This window comes from Lissotriton vulgaris, chromosome 3_1 (assembly GCF_964263255.1).
Source record: "Lissotriton vulgaris chromosome 3_1, aLisVul1.2, whole genome shotgun sequence".
In the NCBI taxonomy this organism is placed as follows: domain Eukaryota; kingdom Metazoa; phylum Chordata; class Amphibia; order Caudata; family Salamandridae; genus Lissotriton; species Lissotriton vulgaris.
In genome coordinates, this window is record NC_141689.1 from 1,312,273,050 (window position 1) to 1,312,293,038 (window position 19,989).

The 19,989-nt window shown below is 46.7% G+C and overlaps 1 protein-coding gene across 1 annotated transcript; it reads right to left on the bottom strand.

Annotated features, from left to right (window-relative positions):
• Window positions 1-9,434: 9,434 nt before the first annotated feature.
• LOC147727816 (uncharacterized) lies at window positions 9,435-14,604 on the bottom strand. The gene is made up of 2 exons (XM_086963184.1): window positions 13,863-14,604; window positions 9,435-10,365 (listed from the first exon to the last, which is right to left on the bottom strand). The coding sequence occupies exons 1-2, from the start codon at window positions 14,602-14,604 to the stop codon at window positions 9,764-9,766; spliced, it is 1,344 nt and encodes a 447-aa protein (XP_086819310.1). The 3' UTR covers window positions 9,435-9,763.
• Window positions 14,605-19,989: the final 5,385 nt, after the last annotated feature.

A 19,989-nucleotide genomic window follows, 5' to 3' on the forward strand; every position in this document is an offset into this window, starting at 1 on the left:
CCCTGGAGCGACCCTCCTTGCCACCCTGCGGACACCCATGAAAACCGTGACTTCAAGACGGGGTTCTCACTCTCTTTCCTCTCCTTTCTTTTATTTGCTTCCCTTTGAAATGGATCCAAAAAAGAAAGACGCTTTTGCTGGAAATGCCGTATTTTTCTGACATTTTAATTCCAAAGTGCAGCAATGGGAATAAAAGGCTAAAAATATGAAAAATAGATAAATAACTAAATTAAGTAAAACACAGTGGTAGCAAACTGGCCAAACTGATTTTATTCACACTGAACCACAGTAGCACCACTTTTACAGAGTTTGCCAGTGAAGCGCTATTTTTGTTATCCCTGGGCTTGCAACTAGTGCACCAATCCTGGAGGTACTGCAATGTGTGGATTGGAAAACAAAATGTGTGCTGCGGCTCCGCGTCCATGGATACAAGCAATGGCCATTGAAATGGGTCCATTCAGGGCCCTGTAGTTGTGTGCTTAACTTTTCAGGCAAAAGCACTCACTGATTTCTGAATAGTGAGTGTAAAAGCATTAAGGTAACCATGTTGTTCCTGCTTACATTTTGAATGGTTTGCTAAAAATTTTCATTCCCTATAAGTGGTTGCTTTTTCCAGGATGTGGTTACTTTGTTTTTTTTGTAGGCTGCATATTGCTCTTGTCTAGTGCATAATTTAAATTGAGCCGCATCCAGGTGTTTATAGCGGGCAACAATTGGGGTTGTAGTTGAAGACAGTGGGAGTTTTTCTCAGTGAGGCAGTACGGTGTTCAGTGGGGGAGAAGATGTGGCACTATGGTCAGAGCTGTTGAATTTGGAACTGGGAATCAGGGTCAGCCTTAATAACCAGTCCACCAGACAACTCTCCTGCAAGAACACAATCACATGCTAGACCTTAGAAGGCTTCGCAACACCTTAGAGGTCCTGGTGTCTTCGCAGCAGCAGGTGGACCCTAGCATGACAAGTGTAGGTTAACCTTCAAGGCTTGTCCACCACTATCCCTACTGAAGTTTACCTCCAGTCTTGCGGGCAGGCCTATAGAGCGGCACACCCTAGAACAACAGTCACTGAGGTCACAGGACCCTTGAGAAGGGCCAGCTCTAGGGCGGTGCAACCAGTGTGACTGCACCGGGTGCTGACTTTAGGTGGAGGCATCATGTTTGCAAGTATTTTATGGTTTTAAAAATGCTTGCTGCCTCCTTCCTGGCCTCCAGCAATTTTCGGCAACACCCAAATGTCATGATGACTCTGGTGATTAATGTTCTTCCTAGAGAGAGATCAGGGGCCTCATTTATGAAAAGTGACGCATCGCTGCGTGAAAACAGCGATGCGTCACTTTTCACTGCGCACTCCTTGCGACATTCCTGATGCGTCATATTTAATGTATGACGCATCATGTTGCAAGGAGTTACAGATACGTCAGTATTTCTGACGTATCTGTAAGCGCAAAAGTGACGCATTGCTGGAGTGTGTCACAAAAGTGACGCAACTCCAGCAATGCGTCCTTTCACATGGGGAAAGCCCCATGTGAAAGGGCATGCGTCAGTCTTACGCCTGCTGTGAGGCAGGCGCAAGATTTTGACGCAACAGCGTCCTAAAAGTGACCCAGTGAAATCTCATAGATTTCACTGCGTCACTATTACGAGGCTTTTTGCGGGGGAACGCCCCCTCTGCATACATTATACCTGACGCAGGTATAATTTGGCGCAGAGGTTTAAAAAGTGACGCATCTACCTAGATGCGTCACTTTTTAAATATGGCGCAACAGGGCGCATTTTTTACAACGCTGGTGCGTCACAAAAAGTGACGCACCGGCGGCGAAAAGTGACGCACAGCCTCATAAATGAGGCCCCAAAAGTTTTTTCTAGTGGAAGTTTTGACTCATGGAAAGGTAGCTCAGAGGGTTAATGTACCGGCTGCAAAGAACATGCGCCATGCAGATCACAAAGTGCACATAATTTAAATTAGTCAGTGTGCTACTGCTTTTGTCAGAGAGATCCTTTTGTTACTTGCAGTTTATACGTTAAAATCCTAACTTAGAACAGTGAGCTAACTGTCATCTAAGAGCTGCTAACAAACTGCAAGGTATAAATTAGAGCTTTATGTCCCTCCCGCCCCCCACTCTTTGATTATCCTAATGTCCCAAAAAGTGTTCTTTTAGACAGAAACCAATTCTGATTATTAAGGAGAACCCCCAACCAAGGTATTAAGTTTTAAATTCTGGGTATTGTGTTTCTTCAGACCAATCACTATAAAACTATACAGGCTACTAGTATGGTTGTTATGTGACTCCTACACCTTGTAGCCCTTAGTCTTATGTAACATTTTCTATACAATGATTTACACACATATTGATAGTCTCTGGGTAATGTGTGTGATGTAAAGTACTCGGACACCCTACAATGGTATGAGTGGCGCTGTAAATCAAATTAAATGCATCCGAGAGAGAGTGGTTATGGAGACTTGGGGGGGCACAGTTAAAGGGTGGTAGTGAGGGAATCCATGGCAGAGATGGTCATTGGGGGGCACTAACAAACATTAATGCACAGGACACTGTAGGAAGGTGGCTACCTGACTATGGTTACCCCAGATTTTTTGCCTTGTGTTTAGCTGGTTTTCGACTTAGTTGGCCTGGTTCCCTGCTAATCAGGGCCCCAGGCTATCTGCTCTCTCTGTAAAATGGATTCCATGTACCCTAGGTGCATAACTAGATTGGCTTGGGTCACCTTATCAGCCCCTGTACAGAGCACTATAGGTGCCCAGGGCATAGGTGCATCCAAGGCCTACCAGGGGCTGCAGCATATCTTTTGCCACCCCTGGCTGGCTATCTAAAATTGACACAACTGGCTGATCACTCAGCTGGGGCAAGGTGGTGTAATCACCCCTTGCTTAGATATAGTATGCCTATATCTAAACCTATCTGGACACATATAAACCTGTGAGGCACTCCTATGGCAGGCCTTAACAATCCTGAAGGCAGAGTGCGTGGTTTAATGTGAGATGGTGCTCTAGCATGAGCTGAGCCTGTCTGCAGCTGTCGGGACCAATTCCCTTAGCTGTTCCGGGATAATGCCAAACCATACACTATTAAGTGCATTATAATCCTTGCGGTTATATGTCAACTTTGGTTTGGCTTTATCAAAACATGTTGTGTAAGGTGTTATACGAATTGGAATACTACCCCCTCGCCAGTCCTGGCGACGGGGGTAGCATTCCACCCCTCTAGAGGTGACGACATGTTACTTTTGCTAAAACGTGGTTGATTTTTAAAAGAGCCTCAGATCCACAAAATGGATGCTTCTGCCACAGACACATGTCTGACCTCCCGCTGCTGACCGAAACTCAGCAGAGGAGGCCTGGACAAAGGCTTTCCTGTCGCAGGGAGGTGTCACACCACCCCAGACAGGAGATAGTGGATTGTAGCAGGGAGGTTTGAAAGAAACCAGACAGTGCCTGGGGAGCACAAGGCTTCCCCTTGCATAATCCGGTCAAACCGGTTCTGGGGGACACCAGCCCCAGCTCCAGTGTGACCTGGACAAAGAAAAGGGGGTGTAACCGCCCCCCTTCCTGGTCCCACCCATAGGGAGGGACCTAGCAGGAGATCCACCCCTCAGATTGGAATAAGAGTGGGAGCAGTGCCAATGCAACTCAGATCATCCTGAAATCACCTTTAAACTAAGAAGACGACTGGACTTCGACATTCTGATGAACAGAAGACTGAAGAGCATCTCCCTTGTGGCCTAGGAGGGGCCACCCTGTGAACACAGGCACCACCCAGCACCTCGACGTCTGCTTTGCCGCCGCCTCCCGCCAGAGCCCGGGTACAGAGCCTAACAAGACTCAGCTTCCCAGACTTCTCCTAGCCCGATCCACAGTCCCTGCAAAGAAGGGACCTGTGGAGGCACCGAGAGATGTGGGAGCGGACATCTTGAAAGACCCCCGAGACGCTGACTGCACAGCACCCGAGGCACCCTTGACTCTGTGTTTTAGGGTTTGAGAAGCCCCACAATCGAGCAGCATTTGCACCAAAGATCAGCCCTCCAGCATCTCCACGATCTGCGTGGGGCCCTTTTGTTTTGTGCCACTTGACTCGCCATCCCGGCCACTTGCCACGTGGTCAGCGGCCAACTTGGCAACGAAACCTACAATTTACACTGTGGGTCTGGTTGCTCTAGACCTGCCCTCACTCCTGTAGAAAGGAGTACCCGCTCTGACCTTGCTGGTCCGAGTAATAGGCCTTTTTCACTTTCTGCGTGGCTTTCATTAGCCAAGGCTTGTTTGCTTCAATCGAATTGCCGACACCGCCATCAGCTAGAGCCTTTGTGGGACAGCTCGTGATTGACTCCTGGACGTCTTTGACCTCTTCGTGTCCACGTGGCTGCAGAGAGAAGCAAGACCTCATCACCTGTTTGCACCCGACTTTGCCTGGTTCCAATCTGGTTCCACGGTGGTCACTGGTCAGTGACTTTGAACATTGTCCCCTCTGCTTTCAGGTCTTCACCACTTCAGATCCACCCTTGGATCACACCGGACACTTCTGCTTCCCATCGCCTGCAGCATCTTCAGCTCCAAGCACCAAGAGCCTGCGTGTCAAAACCCGACGCCACTTCGACCCTGTGCACCCACTTCCTGTGGGTGAGGTAACATTGCCACGCCGGTGTCCCTACACTGGTACACACCTCTAGGGTTGTGTCTTAAGTTTTGTTCCTCTAGGTTCAGCGGAAGTATCTTTAAACTAACTTTGTGTAACTTTTACGCACCATTGACATTGCATTGGTGCAAGCCGCACTTTACGTGCTGCACCCGAATTCTGCGGGCTTTTCCCGACTTCAGCATTGCTAGTCCAGACTGCTCCCAGCGATTCCCTAGGCCCTAGGCCTAACCACTGTTCGATTGGTATCTCTTATACCACTTTTTTAATATATGGTTTGAGTGGCCACCCGCCCTCATCCATAATTGTGCAATTTTATATGTTATACTGTGCTTTTGATTTAACGCTTGTGCTCCTTTGCTCATAAAGAGTACTGGAGATTAATTTAGAAATAAACACATATATTTTTATAATATATACTTGTGTGGTGTCCTTTCATTTGGTATTACAGGATTGTATGTGGTAAAACAGCTCGCTTAACACGACCTCTTAAGTTAAGCCTTTAAGGCTGCTTAGTCCATGCTACCCCTAGGATAGCTTGTCCAACAAGGTTGACTTACAACCAGACACCATAAGGGATTGTTTGGACTGATACAAGGTGGTTCCAGAATTGGAAACATCACATATCAGGCCAACTTCTCACAGACACCACCAGTGCTATGGCTGGCCCTGCCCTTGAGGCCAGTCTGCCTCACCCTTAGGTACCTCCATTGGCCTTGTTTCAGCAGTAGTAGCTGCATCTCACCAGGGATTGACAATACAGGATTTGCACGCACACCAAACTAAGTTCGCAAACTTCATAGTCTCCCTGCTTCATTTAAAATCACTTTTAACATGTGCTGCCTGCTGTGGGGCCACTGGAATTAATTATGCAGCAAAGGATGACAACATTATGCTGTAGTGTTGACTAAATTATGCTTAAAAAAAAAGGCTGCAGCGTAATGCAGTATATTTTCTGATATTTTATTATTTTGACGTGTGTACACATGCTAACAGTCTCTTCAAAGATTTTGCCTTATTAGTACCAGTGTAACATACAAACGCAGCAGTGAGAAAGGTGACCAGTCAACCTTTACAATAGGCCATCCACTCTGCAGCAACACAAGTCACATTTTATATTAACTTTTGATATGTTTGAGAAACAAACAATTTATTAGTTTAAATGGTCAGATCATGCAGCAGATCTTGCATTATGAGGGAAATATGGCAGAGCCATAATTTTAGAGAAAACATTTGCAAACTAGGATATTTTGCCATTCATGTTTGAACTGCTGTTGTAGGAAAAGGGAGTAGTGCTGATGACAGAAACTCCATGGCTCGGAGACAAATGGCTTGTGTTTCCACATTTTATCGTATTTGGTACATTCTGTGATTAGAAGCATATCCCACTTTGTGAATATATTTTAATGTTAATAACTCATTATAACTTTAAATAATTATGTGTATTCATTGGTTGATTAAACTGGGCAGTGAAATGCCAAACAAATACTAAAATTTGGGATGTCTGCGCATTCTGACCAAACCTCTGGCTCCCCCCACAGATCCAATCCTTGGGTTATTCCCGCCCTCTGATTCTCCGCCCACTGTTCCCCTACTTTTTTTCCCCACTTTGACCACTGTGTAAGACTCAGCATCTCTGGACCTGTGATGTGCCATAGCTGCGGGCGCCGCATGTGCCACACATTTACGGTGCCGGGCTTCCGCATAAGGGAGCTGGCCATTATTGTATCTCTAAACGTGGGCACGTTGTCAGTTTGACATTGACTACACGTAGAGGAACTCTAAGTTTCTTTTAAAAAATATAGCTAACATTTGGACAAATACATTTTATTTTGTATAAATTCATTGAATGTGTGTAAAATGTAGCAATGCCAGGGGAATTCTAGTAAAGGGATCACCCATTGGCGCATCACTAGCGTGTGTGATTGCTGCATTATTTATTACTAACTTTGACGTTGTGCTTTAAGTTATCATGAATTCTAGCACCAAGAAGCCAATATTGGTAAATATGTGTGCTACAAATAATCCAGAACATACACTATGCATACAGTATATTTAATCTGGTGCTTTAATCATAGGCTGTTTTAAAGTATTCTGATATGGAGAAGTGTGGCTCAATGGTTAGAGCGGCAGACCTTGATGCAGAGTGCTGGCCAGGGACCAGGGTTCGATTCCCGCCTCGGCGGGATCGGGCTTAAATTCCTCTGACTGGATATTCTCGCCTCAGTGCTGAATCTAAGCATGGGCCCCACGCTGCAACTCTGGGCAATAGCTTGCTTAGTCTCCACAACGGCCCCCGATACACAAGGGATGCCTGGTTTCACCATGGGATGCCCAGGAGTGGACACCTCACAAGGAAAAGCCAGGAGGGGTTCCCTTGTGGTAGGAGTACAAGCGCCGGGATACTTACGGGTGACTGTTCGCGCTATACAAATACAACACATTTACATTTACATAAAAATCGAATTGTGCTGAAGACAGCCTTGATTGGTGTTGGATCGAGGACCCGGAAGTCTGCACACCTAGCAGACAGAGATAAAGCACCTTGTCAGAAAATTTAGCGTTTTCCCTACAGGTGGTGTTTGTTGGCCTGTGGCAGGGGCAGTCACATGTCCTGGATTCCTGGCATTTAATTGAGTCTATCCCAGTTGTGCGCCCCAGTGTTTCTTGTGCCCCACCTGGCACACATAATGTCAGAGGATTGTGATGATGTTAACATTTTGCCCCCCCTGGAAAAATGTCTGCGGACGCCCATGGACGTAGGAGAAGGCTCTTCCCCCATCTCTAGTTCTACTACCCTGAGATGAGCCAGGGTAGGAGGATTGTGACATGAGAGGTTTTAGAAAAGTATTTAGAAAAGAGAAAGGGCCATGATATGGACACGTGTGGTTTGGGTTTTATGAGGTTGACAGTTGCACCGTTTTATGCAGTAGAAAGTTGACAATGACATTGTTTATTCTTTACTTTGTGAAGGTTTGAGTCAGGGTTTTTGTATTTTGTTTAACGTGGCAGGTTCTCCTAATAGATGTAACCTTTTTATGAAACCAGTGTGTGTCTTTGGGTAATGACATACGTAGCCATTAAAGTGACGAATTAGAATGGCTATTACATTTACTTATTTGGGTATTCTATGAAGCACTGGGTGTATGTAACCTTGCGTCTGGTTTGTTTTACAAAGCAGCCCTGCACTTGTGCCCTGTAAAGGACGCGTTTCCACGAATGTACAGTGTAAGATTAGCTGGAGGCACTCTTCTGCGCAGCATCGAGCCGGTATTTATGACATCAGGTGGCTCGCTCCAGCACAGCACCCAATTAGAGCGTGTGGAATGTCTGCGACTTGTGACGAGTGTGTTTTGCTGAACATGTTTCAGCAGGTCGATGTTGTTGACACAGGCACACACCCGTTTCGTCACTAAGTAAATGTCTGACTTTTTAATAAAGTCAGGGGAAAGGAATCTGAAAGTCAGGTATCATATCGCGTATGACTGAAGTTTCAGGTCCATTTTTTTTGGTAAAATCCTACGTTTCAGCTGTGAGTGTCATTAGCTTTCACAACAGTCGCTACAGGTCGCAATTTTGGGAGGGAGGGCGAGGGGTGGGAGAAAAGCAGACCAAAAGTTGTTTGTGTGTGTAAAAGGCCGCTTTATTAAGACACAGGTGCACATTACAAATACAAACCTTGGCAACGCCTTACAAAACTAAACCTCACTAAATAAATAAATAACTACAAACTTCAGCCCCCCGGACCCTCCCCCACCCCTAAAACATTTGAGCCCTCCCCCTCCCAACAATACATCAATAAACAATATAACAGCATTATAACATTACGTCATCAATAAAACATTACATCATCAATAAAACATTTCGTCATTGATCAAACATACGTCAACGTTAAAACTTTATTCGTCAAACCACAATTGCAATAACAACGGTCAGGTCCTCCATAACCATAAACCCTGCCTGACCCTGCACTCCTGCAGCTACCCCCCTCACAAAACTGAACGGTCAAACCATGACCAACCTACCCCAGCACTTGTCAAAGAAATACTTGAACTAATACTCAACCCGTAACCTGCCTAAAACCGTAACGATACACAAAAACACCGCACAGCACCTGTGTCTAGCGACAGATACAAATACAAGAAGAAACACCCTGCACACCGGTGGCCCACAAAACAGCCTTTTTCTTAAAAAGAAAAAATTGGAACAAAAAATACCAAAAATGGGAAAAAACTAGGCCGCGAGGGGAAAAAAGAAATTAATGCAAAAAGAGGGAGGGAGGGTGGGACAAAAAAGCTACAAGCCCTCCTAGCCACCAGGTCACCAAACCTAAAATGGTGGCTGGGAGGCAGTGATAGGGGGATTTATAATTGGGCTATTCTGGTCCTACTAGACCAGCCCAAATCTAGAACCTTCTGGCTGCTTCTACTGTAAAACCCCTCGCAGCCCTCCCAAACCGCCCGGGGGAGGGGACCTCCCGGCGGTCGGCTCCCTCCCCCAAGCCCCCCTTGGGAGGGAGGGCGAGGGGTGGGAGAAAAGCAGACCAAAAGTTGTTTGTGTGTGTAAAAGGCCGCTTTATTAAGACACAGGTGCACATTACAAATACAAACCTTGGCAACGCCTTACAAAACTAAACCTCACTAAATAAATAAATAACTACAAACTTCAGCCCCCCGGACCCTCCCCCACCCCTAAAACATTTGAGCCCTCCCCCTCCCAACAATACATCAATAAACAATATAACAGCATTATAACATTACGTCATCAATAAAACATTACATCATCAATAAAACATTTCGTCATTGATCAAACATACGTCAACGTTAAAACTTTATTCGTCAAACCACAATTGCAATAACAACGGTCAGGTCCTCCATAACCATAAACCCTGCCTGACCCTGCACTCCTGCAGCTACCCCCCTCACAAAACTGAACGGTCAAACCATGACCAACCTACCCCAGCACTTGTCAAAGAAATACTTGAACTAATACTCAACCCGTAACCTGCCTAAAACCGTAACGATACACAAAAACACCGCCACCCAGAAAGGTAGGCGGGGAAGACACGCCTCCCTTTCTGCCCCCCAACCGCGAAGCGAAAGAGAAACAAGAAAATCAACGCTGCATAGCCAATGCCCGGGATAAGACCTCACGGAGCTCCAACAAGTAAAGATCCATGCCCACACGGGACAAATGAACCCCATCATCCCTAAAAAACTCAACAGACTCAAACTTAATGTCCCTGTGTGAAATTCTGCTGAAACCAAGGCTCCTACAGCAACGAGACACCTCTGAATTAACCTTCTTCCTAGCCCGATCGACAGCCCTGGGGTTCACAGCACCTCTCCATATCCTACGGGGAATCAACTCTGTCCAAAAAACATGGCACCCAGCCCACATGTCCTTAATAAGGCCTAAATCACGTTTCATAGCTCGTAGCAAAACTACACCTTTTGTAGCACAAAGGTCATTTTCTCCCAAATGAATAACTAAAATATCTGGGCATAAACCGCCCACCATGTTGTTGTTCAAACAAGGGATTAACTCTCTCCAGAGCATCCCGCCTTTACCCTTCCAGAGTACGTTAAACATTCGGTCATTGAAACCAAGTAGATCTCCAAAATAACTCTTCGCTGCCTGGACTCTGGCCCACTTGACAAAGGAATGCCCCACTATCCAGACCGTTACCACCGAGGAGCGAGGCCCAGCAACGGATCCTGAAAAAGAAAAAAGAGTTAGAATCATGTGAAGGAGGACGACGCCTGCGCCTCCTCAGCAGAGCTCCTCACATAACGCTGGAAGCAGTTGGAAGACCAGCGCCCCAAACGCATAATATCCCTCTCGGACCAACCTCTATTAAAAGCCTCAGTGGCTGCACCTATTCGAAAAGAGTGAGTACCATAAAGATTGCCATCAAGACCTATGTGTTGTAAAGCTTTGCGCAAAACCATTCGCAATTGATAAGTTGTTACAGGGTTGCCATTGATATGTCGGAAAACAAGGGCTTCATCCCCACCCCCACATAATGAACGCCAGCGCTGCGCCAGCATTAGAGGGCAAGTAAGCTTCGGAGCACGTGCCTGCAACCACACACCTTTCCCCTTACCTGTCTGATCAGTTTTAGAACTGGCCAACCAGACGTGAACTCCCTCATCATAACAAAAAACGTCCTTCCAAAACAATCCACACTTATATTTTGACCCCAGCAACTCTGATACTCTGAAGGCTCCAAAAAACATGAACACCATCAGCATAGAGAAAACACATGCCTCAAAATCATCCGAACAAACTAAAGGCAAAACTGTGATTAATCTGGCAAGAACTTGCCAAGATAGGGGGGCTCTGGATCTACCAACGTGCCCTTGTTCCCTGGCCCAACCCTCCAGCATCCTCCTACCAAGTTCCCCCGCTGATGGAGGATAGCCCCACAACAACTTCCCCATGAAAGCAATCCCCGCCAGTTTCCCAGCAATGGTTACTTTGGTTAAACCCTTATCCATGAGGTCCAGTATGAAATTAACAACATCATCTGACCGACGCGACAGATCCTCCCTTCTGACAGCACCAGATTCCAAGAATTCCTTCCATGCCAGGGAATACGCAGAACGCGTAGACACAGACAAAGAACCTACCACCAATTGTATGACCCGACCTCGCCGACGTGCCACAGATGACTCGGCATCGGAGTCGGGGATCTGTCTGCGTCCCTTGCCAGTCCACGGAATCTCCCCCACTGTGAACGAGACAGAGCATCCGCAATGTCATTGTCCACGCCAGGAATGTGTAAGGCACGAAAATGAATATCGTGTTTCAGACAACCCAGAACGAAAACTCTCATAAGTTTCAACACTTGCTCGTCCCTGGCCGATTGGCGATTCACTATCTCCACAACAGCCATGTTATCCACACGAAACAGCACTTTCTTGTGTGCCAATTCCTCCCCCCACAGGGTCAAGGCAACCAATAAAGGGAACATTTCCAGGAAAGTGATGCTACGACCACCATTCAACCATGCATCCGGCCAACGTTCTGCACACCATTTGCCATTCCAAAAGAGCCCAAAACCATCACTGCCAGCAGCATCTGAAAACATTTGTACATCCCACTGAAAGTCAACATCTGCGACCAAGGGAACACCATTGAAAGAATTCAGGAAAAACTTCCACATTCTCAAGTCCTCCTTCACTCCAGCAGACAGACGAACACGATGATGAGGCAATTGATGACCTGCTAAAGCCCTGCCCAGTCTTCTACAAAAAGTCCTGCCCGCTCTCACCACTCTGCAGGCAAAATTCAAATGTCCCAAAAGCACTTGAATCTCTTTCACCAACACTTTTCTCTTTGCCAACATCACATCCAGTAATTCAACCATGTTGACTCTTTTGTCCTCAGGCAGACGAGCTGACATAACCACCGAATCTATTTCAATACCCAAAAAGGAGAGGACAGTGGCAGGGCCCATTGTTTTCTCGGGAGCCAAAGGGACTCCCAGATCCTCCATGAGCCCTTGGAATGTGTCCAGAGCTTTCTGGCACTCCGCGGAGCCCGGGGATCCGACAAAGAAAAAATCATCGAGATAGTGTGTTACAAGTGAATGACCGGACTGATGGGAAAAATACCATTGCAGAAAAGTACTAAAACACTCAAACAAAGCACATGATATGGAGCAGCCCATTGGCAGAGCCTTGTCCACGTACCAGTTACCAGCAAATTGTATACCTAAAAGGCTCCAATCGTCCGGATGGACAGGCAACAGCCGGAAAGCAGACTTGATGTCACACTTAGCCATCTCCGCGGCTGCGCCCGCAGTCACAACCAGAGACATGGCCACGTCAACCGAAGAATAAGAGACAGACACTGCCTCCGGGTCAATAAAATCGTTAACAGACGACCCTTCAGGCCATGACAAGTGTTGAATCAATCTAAACTGTCCCGGCTCCTTCTTCGGGACAACTCCAATTGGTGAAACAATTAAGTTAAGGATCGGCCAATCGTGAAACGGGCCAGCCATCCTCCCTTCATGTACTTCCTTATTAAGTTTTTCTTGTACTATTGTGGCATGTTCAGAAGCTGATTTTAAATTGGCAGACCACCTACGTTCCCGAGAGCCCAGGTAACCTAGTCGGAAACCAAACTGAAAACCTTCCAATAGTGTAAGTTTTGCTGACTCTTCTTCGTAACCCTGCAATGCAATGCGCAGCCTCTCCAATTTAACTGGTGTACGAGCCCTTGGACCCAGCACCCTTAGCACCTCTGTATCCCCTTCCCCCTGAAAACTGTGAGTTCGTACTGGAAGTTCCTGAACCCGTTTGCTTCCCTTTGGGGCTCTCAGAGGGTTGATTGTCCCAACATTTGGACAACGGATGTTTCCTACCACAACCTGAGCACTCATGTTTAAATTTACAATATTCTCTGATGCAGGAGCCCCTGTTAAATTCCCAACAGAAACCAGACCCCGATTGCATGGTTGCATTGACCCCCACCCCTCCCCGGGTGGGCTTCCCCTGAAAGGGCCGGTAAACTAATGGCAAACCACTGGCCGTGAAAATAGTCTTCCCCCCTGACGCTGACCCCATTGTATGTTGCCACAAATCATTATCCAGCTCCCCCCACTTAGCCTCAGGATCCCAAGCCATCCTGGCCCTAAATTCCTCATCATACTGAGACCAAGCAAAACCACCCCCGGTGATCTGTGCCTTACGAATGACGTCCATGTATTTAAAAAGGGACACGCTGCGCTCAGGGAACTTTTCGCAATATACACTGGCATAAATCAAGAATGCCGCTGTCCAGTTTTCAATATTCAAAGGTACTCTAGGCCGTTTAGCCAATTCAAATTCCTCCTCTTTAGATCCCTCTTTAGACCGGACTTCCCGGTGCAGTAACTTAAGGAGTTCCACATACTCACCATTCCAAATGCGTTCCTTGGTGCTTAACATTAAATGAGCCCCTAAAGGTTTCGTAACTCCCATATAAGGCAATTTTTTGATCTTTAACTCCTTACTGGCCACTGGCTCTTTAACTTTGCTGGAAGCACCAGCTATAACACCACTTTCAACTTTGTTTGTAACATCTACCACATCATCAGTACCAACAGCCGTGTCTTGTACATAACGACCTTTGACCAAACGGCTAACACCAACATCTATTTCTGTGTCACCACCAGTACCCACAGACACCATCATAGGTTTGGCCTGTGTGGCTGATTGCTCACCTGGCAACAGAGAGACCACTCTCGATGGCTCCGCCCGTGGCGCCGAAGTCAATGCATCCGGTCTGCGAGGCGCCCTACCCGATGGGCCGTGCTCTCTTCTCCTTTGCACTGTACTCTGGACCACTGGAGCCTGTAACACACTATGAGAAGAATGAGAGGGCACCCCCCCCTCTGTATCCCGCAGTTCACCCTCTTCAGGACTCTCTTCATCGTAGTCCAACACCTCTGAATCCACACTGGTATGAAACAACTCACCACGGGTCTTACCCAACCCGGTATCAACAACTTTACATTTCAAAGATTTTTGAACTCCATGAGGGGGAGCAGGCTGTACACGCCTGTACCTCCCCGCGTGTTGACTCTGCAGCTCCATAGCCGCCGGCAAGGCCTGCCACCTATACCTGCTACTCGTTGGGGCCAGCGGGGTCACGCCAGACCCTCGTGTGCTGGCCGCGGCGGGATCCCTCGGTGGAACAGAGAGGGCCGCGCTAGGCATTCTCGTCGCTTCCCCTTGGCGAAAGTGGACTGGACCGCGCCCTGCCAAGTCTGGACCTCCGCTCCTATTCCTATCCTGGAAAGAAAAAGTTTGGACTGGTGTGCTAGGGTCCCTGAATACAACACCTGACACAGACCTTGACCTCTGTAAATTAGCATCCACAATCGTCCCCTGAAACCTCTCCAAAGAACGCCCCCTAATACAACTTCTCAAAGGCACTCCCCTAATCGGAGAGTCGCCTACCATCTCATCATCGTCACTCTCATCCAAGTTACCGCCCGCTGCCGCCGACGAAGAAGCCTGAAGAGGGGCCCCCGCACCCCCCCCGTGGCCCTCAACATCCTTGTGAAAACCGCGCTGTGCCAAACCTGCCGTACCGAAATGCTCCCATCCAGGAGAACCCAACATGATGTAAGGACCTCTAGCATCCCCTTGAATAGGCCCCCCACTCACCTGCTTGGAAATCCCCCCCCGCTCCAAAAACTTACTCGAGGCACCCACAGCCCCTGAATACCTCACATCAGGATGAGAAAACCTCACAAAATCATCCACACCAGCCCTTCCCAGTTCCCCCAACCCTGGGCCCTGCGCAGGACCGGACCCACGACTCTCACAATGAAAGGCTCCAATACCCCCTTGAGACACCCTCCTGCCATCGCTCTGCAAATGGTCACTCCCCTCCTGAAAACCAGGAAACATAAAACTCCCTGACCGAGGACAATCCTGGACCAAAACAGCACCAGGCGTAAAACTACTTTCACCCATCTGTGCCCACTCACCCTCTCCCCTGGAACCCCCTCCAACAGACAAAGCAGCACCCACAGAGGAACCAGGTGTAGAGAACAATAACGGGCTGCCCACATTACTGCCCAAAACCCCATGTGGAGAACCAACATCATGTGTAAGAACAACCTGGCCAGCCTGAAGCTCCAAACCAACATGCCTTCCCATCCCCTCTGATACAGACTGACTTGAAACCCTAAGATCAGACACATTGATTCCTGGTACAGAAGAGGTTAACAACCTGTCAACGCTTGCATCAGCATTAAACTGTGTTTCTGCCACAAAACGCTGAGAAACATTCAAATCTTGCCTCACGTGTTGCTGAGCTGTTTCAAGCCGACTTTCCAATTGAACAGAGCCCCTGCGCCCCCCTCGCGCAGGCACAACCATTTCAGGCTCCACGCGGCGCTCCCCAATGGGGTCAGAAGCGGAGCGCTTCTTACCCCCTCTACGCCCCCCCCTCCCCCGCTTGGCCGCTAACACCACCTCTGAAGCGAACGCTTCAACTTCTAAACCGTGTCCCACCTGTTCCGCCAAGGAAAACGCACTCGCGCCTGCCTCTTCTCCCGGCTGAATGAGAGCCTTCCGCCCTGCCACCTGAGGACCTCCCGCCCCAGCCTGCAAAGCCGGTCGGACTGCCGGAGCCTGACGCGCGTCCACCACACCAGCAACAGGAGCGCCCACCGCTACCGGGGCTTCCCCATCCCCCGCCAAAACACGCGCCTGCAAGGAAGGGGCCGGCTTCCTCGTACGGGACCGGCCCCTTTCACTTACCTGGCCTGCACGCCTCTTCTTAGGCGAAGAACACGCCAAAACCGCAGCGGACACTCCGGCGGAGGCCTGACGCTGGGGGCGCGCCGGCCCCCCTCCCACCAACAAATCCATGCGACCTGCTTCCGACAGCAGTCGCATGGCCTCCAAAACGCGGTAGTCTTCCATCTCGGAATTAAAGCGCCAAAGTAAACGAACAAGGATAGCTAAAATTACCGAAATACCTGACAATAATCTCTATAAAACGCTAACAGACAAAAAAGCTACAAGCCCTCCTAGCCACCAGGTCACCAAACCTAAAATGGTGGCTGGGAGGCAGTGATAGGGGGATTTATAATTGGGCTATTCTGGTCCTACTAGACCAGCCCAAATCTAGAACCTTCTGGCTGCTTCTACTGTAAAACCCCTCGCAGCCCTCCCAAACCGCCCGGGGGAGGGGACCTCCCGGCGGTCGGCTCCCTCCCCCAAGCCCCCCATTTGAAACTGAAGTGATATCATTGTTGTGTTGTGACTCGTTTGCACATACCTGCAGCCCGTAAACAAGAAACCGGACTGGTCCACAAGTGAGTAAACAAACATATGTTCACAATTTCCCCCCAAAAAGCAATCTATACTTTTATTTTCCTGCAGTTGAGCTGTTTTGTGTATATCCATCTTCACAGGCTATCTGAAAAGCAGGGATCCCAAGAGAAGAGCTTCTATTTGCGGATGTGTTTTTCTCTTTGTTTAATTGGGAATGCTGAGTGGTAACTATCCTGAATGAGTCATAAGTGAAACGACAGCAACACACCTTTGAAAGTACAAAGAGCAGTTCTGGTCAGACAGGTGATGAGCAGGCTTCCCCTTGTAATCAGGCCCCCGCCAGGTGTCTGTGGATCCGCTCGCACGTCACACACCGGTGGTTTTCATGTCCCAGCATAGGTAGTTCGTGGCATAGCCCAAAACGATGCCTCCCAACACCCAAAATGTATAAATGTCCGCAGCGTGGTCGCCTCCATTATGTACAAAGGCCTAGGGCCGGAAAGGAGCCCCGGGGTCACAAGTACAGCAGGGACCTACTCACACAACCACACACAGTGATATTTTCCCTGCATGGTGGGCCTTTTGGTTAATTAAGGAAGTTATGATTACCGCGTAGTAGAGATGCAGGCAAACAGTAACTGAAGTTCAGAGTAAACCGTGACTGCCACAAATGAAAACACTAAACGGTGTTACATTCTCTACATTGATGAACAGCAGCCATAACTGGATATCACTGAAGGAAAATGGAAGGCAAAATAAGTTACTTGAATCCCATTTAAATGATATAATTGCCACGACCTGTGTTTAGGTGTGATGGAACAGGGATTCGCAAAAAGAAACCCGCTTGAATCAAGTACCCCTGTAATACGTACTAATTTAAAATAGTAAGTAATATTAATGCGCAATTATTTTAGTTCTTTTATTTTTAGAATTCACACACCACACATGGGGACGTTGCTTTGAAATATGAGTGAAATTAATCCTAACAATACGTAAGTAACCGACATTTTATTAATATTGTGTGTAGAACGTATTATAAATGTATTGCATGGCACATGCACGTATTATTATTTTGGGTTTGTAATGCGCTAGAATCGACTCCCGAAGGAGTATCTCTGCGCAGTAGACCGCTGGGGAACCCGTCCTGGCTTTCCTTGTGAGATGGTCCCTACTGGGTATCTCCAAGGTGAAACCAGGCATCCCCGGCGTATGTGGGGGGCCATTGTGGAGATGAGGCAAGCTAATGCCCAGAGTTGCGGAGTGTGATCCCTGGTTAGAGTAGGCACCGAGATGAGAATTATCGAGTCCACTGACCCTGGTCCACGACCCTGGCGCGTCGGGAATTGAACCCTGGTACCGGGCCATCCTCTGCTCTTGGGTCTGCCGCCTCTAACCAGTGAGCCACACCACTCCACTACATTTAGTAAAAAGTATGACATGTGTTGCATTGTCATAATAATACTGCTTTTCTGCTTTTGCTCTGCTAGGTTAACTGTTAACGTGGGCTAGAAATAAGGTGAGTGGTTATCAGTGAAAAATGTAATTATCACAATATTAATAAATGTCTGCTTTCTGTTCTTTTAGTACATGGACGAGTCTCCATTTTGTATTAAGTTAGCTGAAGGACATGACTCTTGACGTGCGGCCAACTCCAGTGTCGTCATGTGAAAGAACCCCCAAGATGTTAATTGTATAACATTTGTCCTTAATTTGTTACTTTAACCTCATGAGAGAGCAGGGATGTAAACTGAATATGTGGGAACTGAAGTTTAACAATGGGGTAGTCTAAGAAGCATGACCTAATGATAGGGTGACCATCCGCCCCTCGTTTTAACCAATCCCATAGCTAGAATGAGTGACTTTAGCAACTTTAGTGGGATGTACATGTGTGGAAAGGGTATAAAGAATAGATGATTTAGAGGAGGGGTTGAATTGTGAGTGCTGCACTTGTGGCTTCTGCCTTAGTTGAAGAAAGAGAGAGAGGGTGTGCTGCTGATTATCGGGTTGCAAAGAGGCCTAGATGTTCCAGACTTATCTTTGTCCTGATCTTAGAGTCGTTCATCCCTGACTCTCTGTCTGGGGGTCCCTTGCCACTACCTAGGCCTAGGTGGTGTTTTTTCCTGTTTTTATTCTTTGGGTTGGTATCTTTGATAATTTGAAATTACTATGCCTGTACTTTTGTCTCTTCGTCTATCTTTCTGAATTGAGAATTGTTCTGTGCATTATATCTGATGTCTCTTTATCTATCCCCGTACTATAAATATTCTAGGGCAACGTCAATTCAATAGAAAAGTCAAAACATGACAAATAATAGTAGTGACACTAAAGATTAGAAAAATACAAAGCAGTGTTATTATATATGGTTTTGTTGAAAATTTAAGAACATGATGAATATAAATTTACAGACACAATAAAACATGCTCACTGCATACATCCATCACACATACATACCACAATCTAATGTTGGTTCATATTGTCAAAATACATGATAATGTAATTCATTAATTTATATGGTAATTAGTCAAAGATAATGACAGTGCGTAAAGAGGATAACAGAGAATCCAATTAATCCTATAATTCTCGGGTGGTTTCCAAGTTGTCTCAACACGCATTTCGGCAGACACCTGCCTTCCTCAGGAGTTCCACCTCCAAAATTTGTTCTCTGTAAAAAAAATGATACATCACAACCAAATAGTGTAGTGTCACTACTATATATATAGAATTTCATTTCACACTATTTAACGTAAAGAAATATGATACATTTCACATTCAAAGAGCATTTAATGACGAGTTAAAAATATAATCTCATAGAAATATAAACATACACATATTAGAAACTGTGAGAAAGCGGCTCTATATGTACCGGACCAAAGTAATGTGTTGTGTGTATAGAGGCCATCAACCCCAGAGGTATAACAGAGGTTAAGGCCAGGTGTGACTTTACTCTCTAAAGTGTTAGCTTGGTCGAGCAGTAAGGCAGTACCAGAGGACAGTGTAAAGCATTTGTTGTATACACTCAGTTAGAAAAAGGTTTCACACACTCAAAGACTGAACTCCTGGCCAATTGTTTTTATATCAAAGATATAGTTGTTTTATTTTTAGAACCAACAGGTATCAAAATATACTGTTCTCAATATGAGAGGTCTCAGATGAGTACTTTGCAGAAAGGCAAGAAACTTTGTAAACACAATAGGTACAGGGGTTGCAGTAGGCAACACAATTTTAAACACAATTTAGCATTGAGCTCAATGGGTTTTTCTACATAAATACAGCTGACTACTTTGTAGATTAGTCTGGTAGGTCCAGGACTGGATCCTAGATTCAGTCCTGGGATCTAAGCTGAAAACAGTTCAGTAAAAACGTTTTAGTTATTGCAGTGAATTTTAAGGAATATAAAGCTATTTTAAAAGTTCACACTTAGAAACTTTTCAATGAAAATCTGGCAATGTTATACAACAAGCGAAAATTCAGGTTGCAGGAAAAGTACGATCTTGTTACTGTGTCCCTACTTCCTGCCCTATCATTCCTATTTCTAATAACAATACCACGCATATA

What these genes read in the sequence shown, in the direction of transcription:
- LOC147727816 (XM_086963184.1), bottom strand. Translation starts at nt 14,604, where the DNA reads ATGGTAGGCGACTCTCCGATTAGGGGAGTGCCTTTGAGAAGTTGTATT. An exon ending in AGTGGTCTCTCTGTTGCCAG is followed by an intron (nt 10,366 to 13,862) that starts GTGAGCAATCAG and finishes TTTCTTTTTCAG; the next exon opens with GATCCGTTGCTGGGCCTCGC.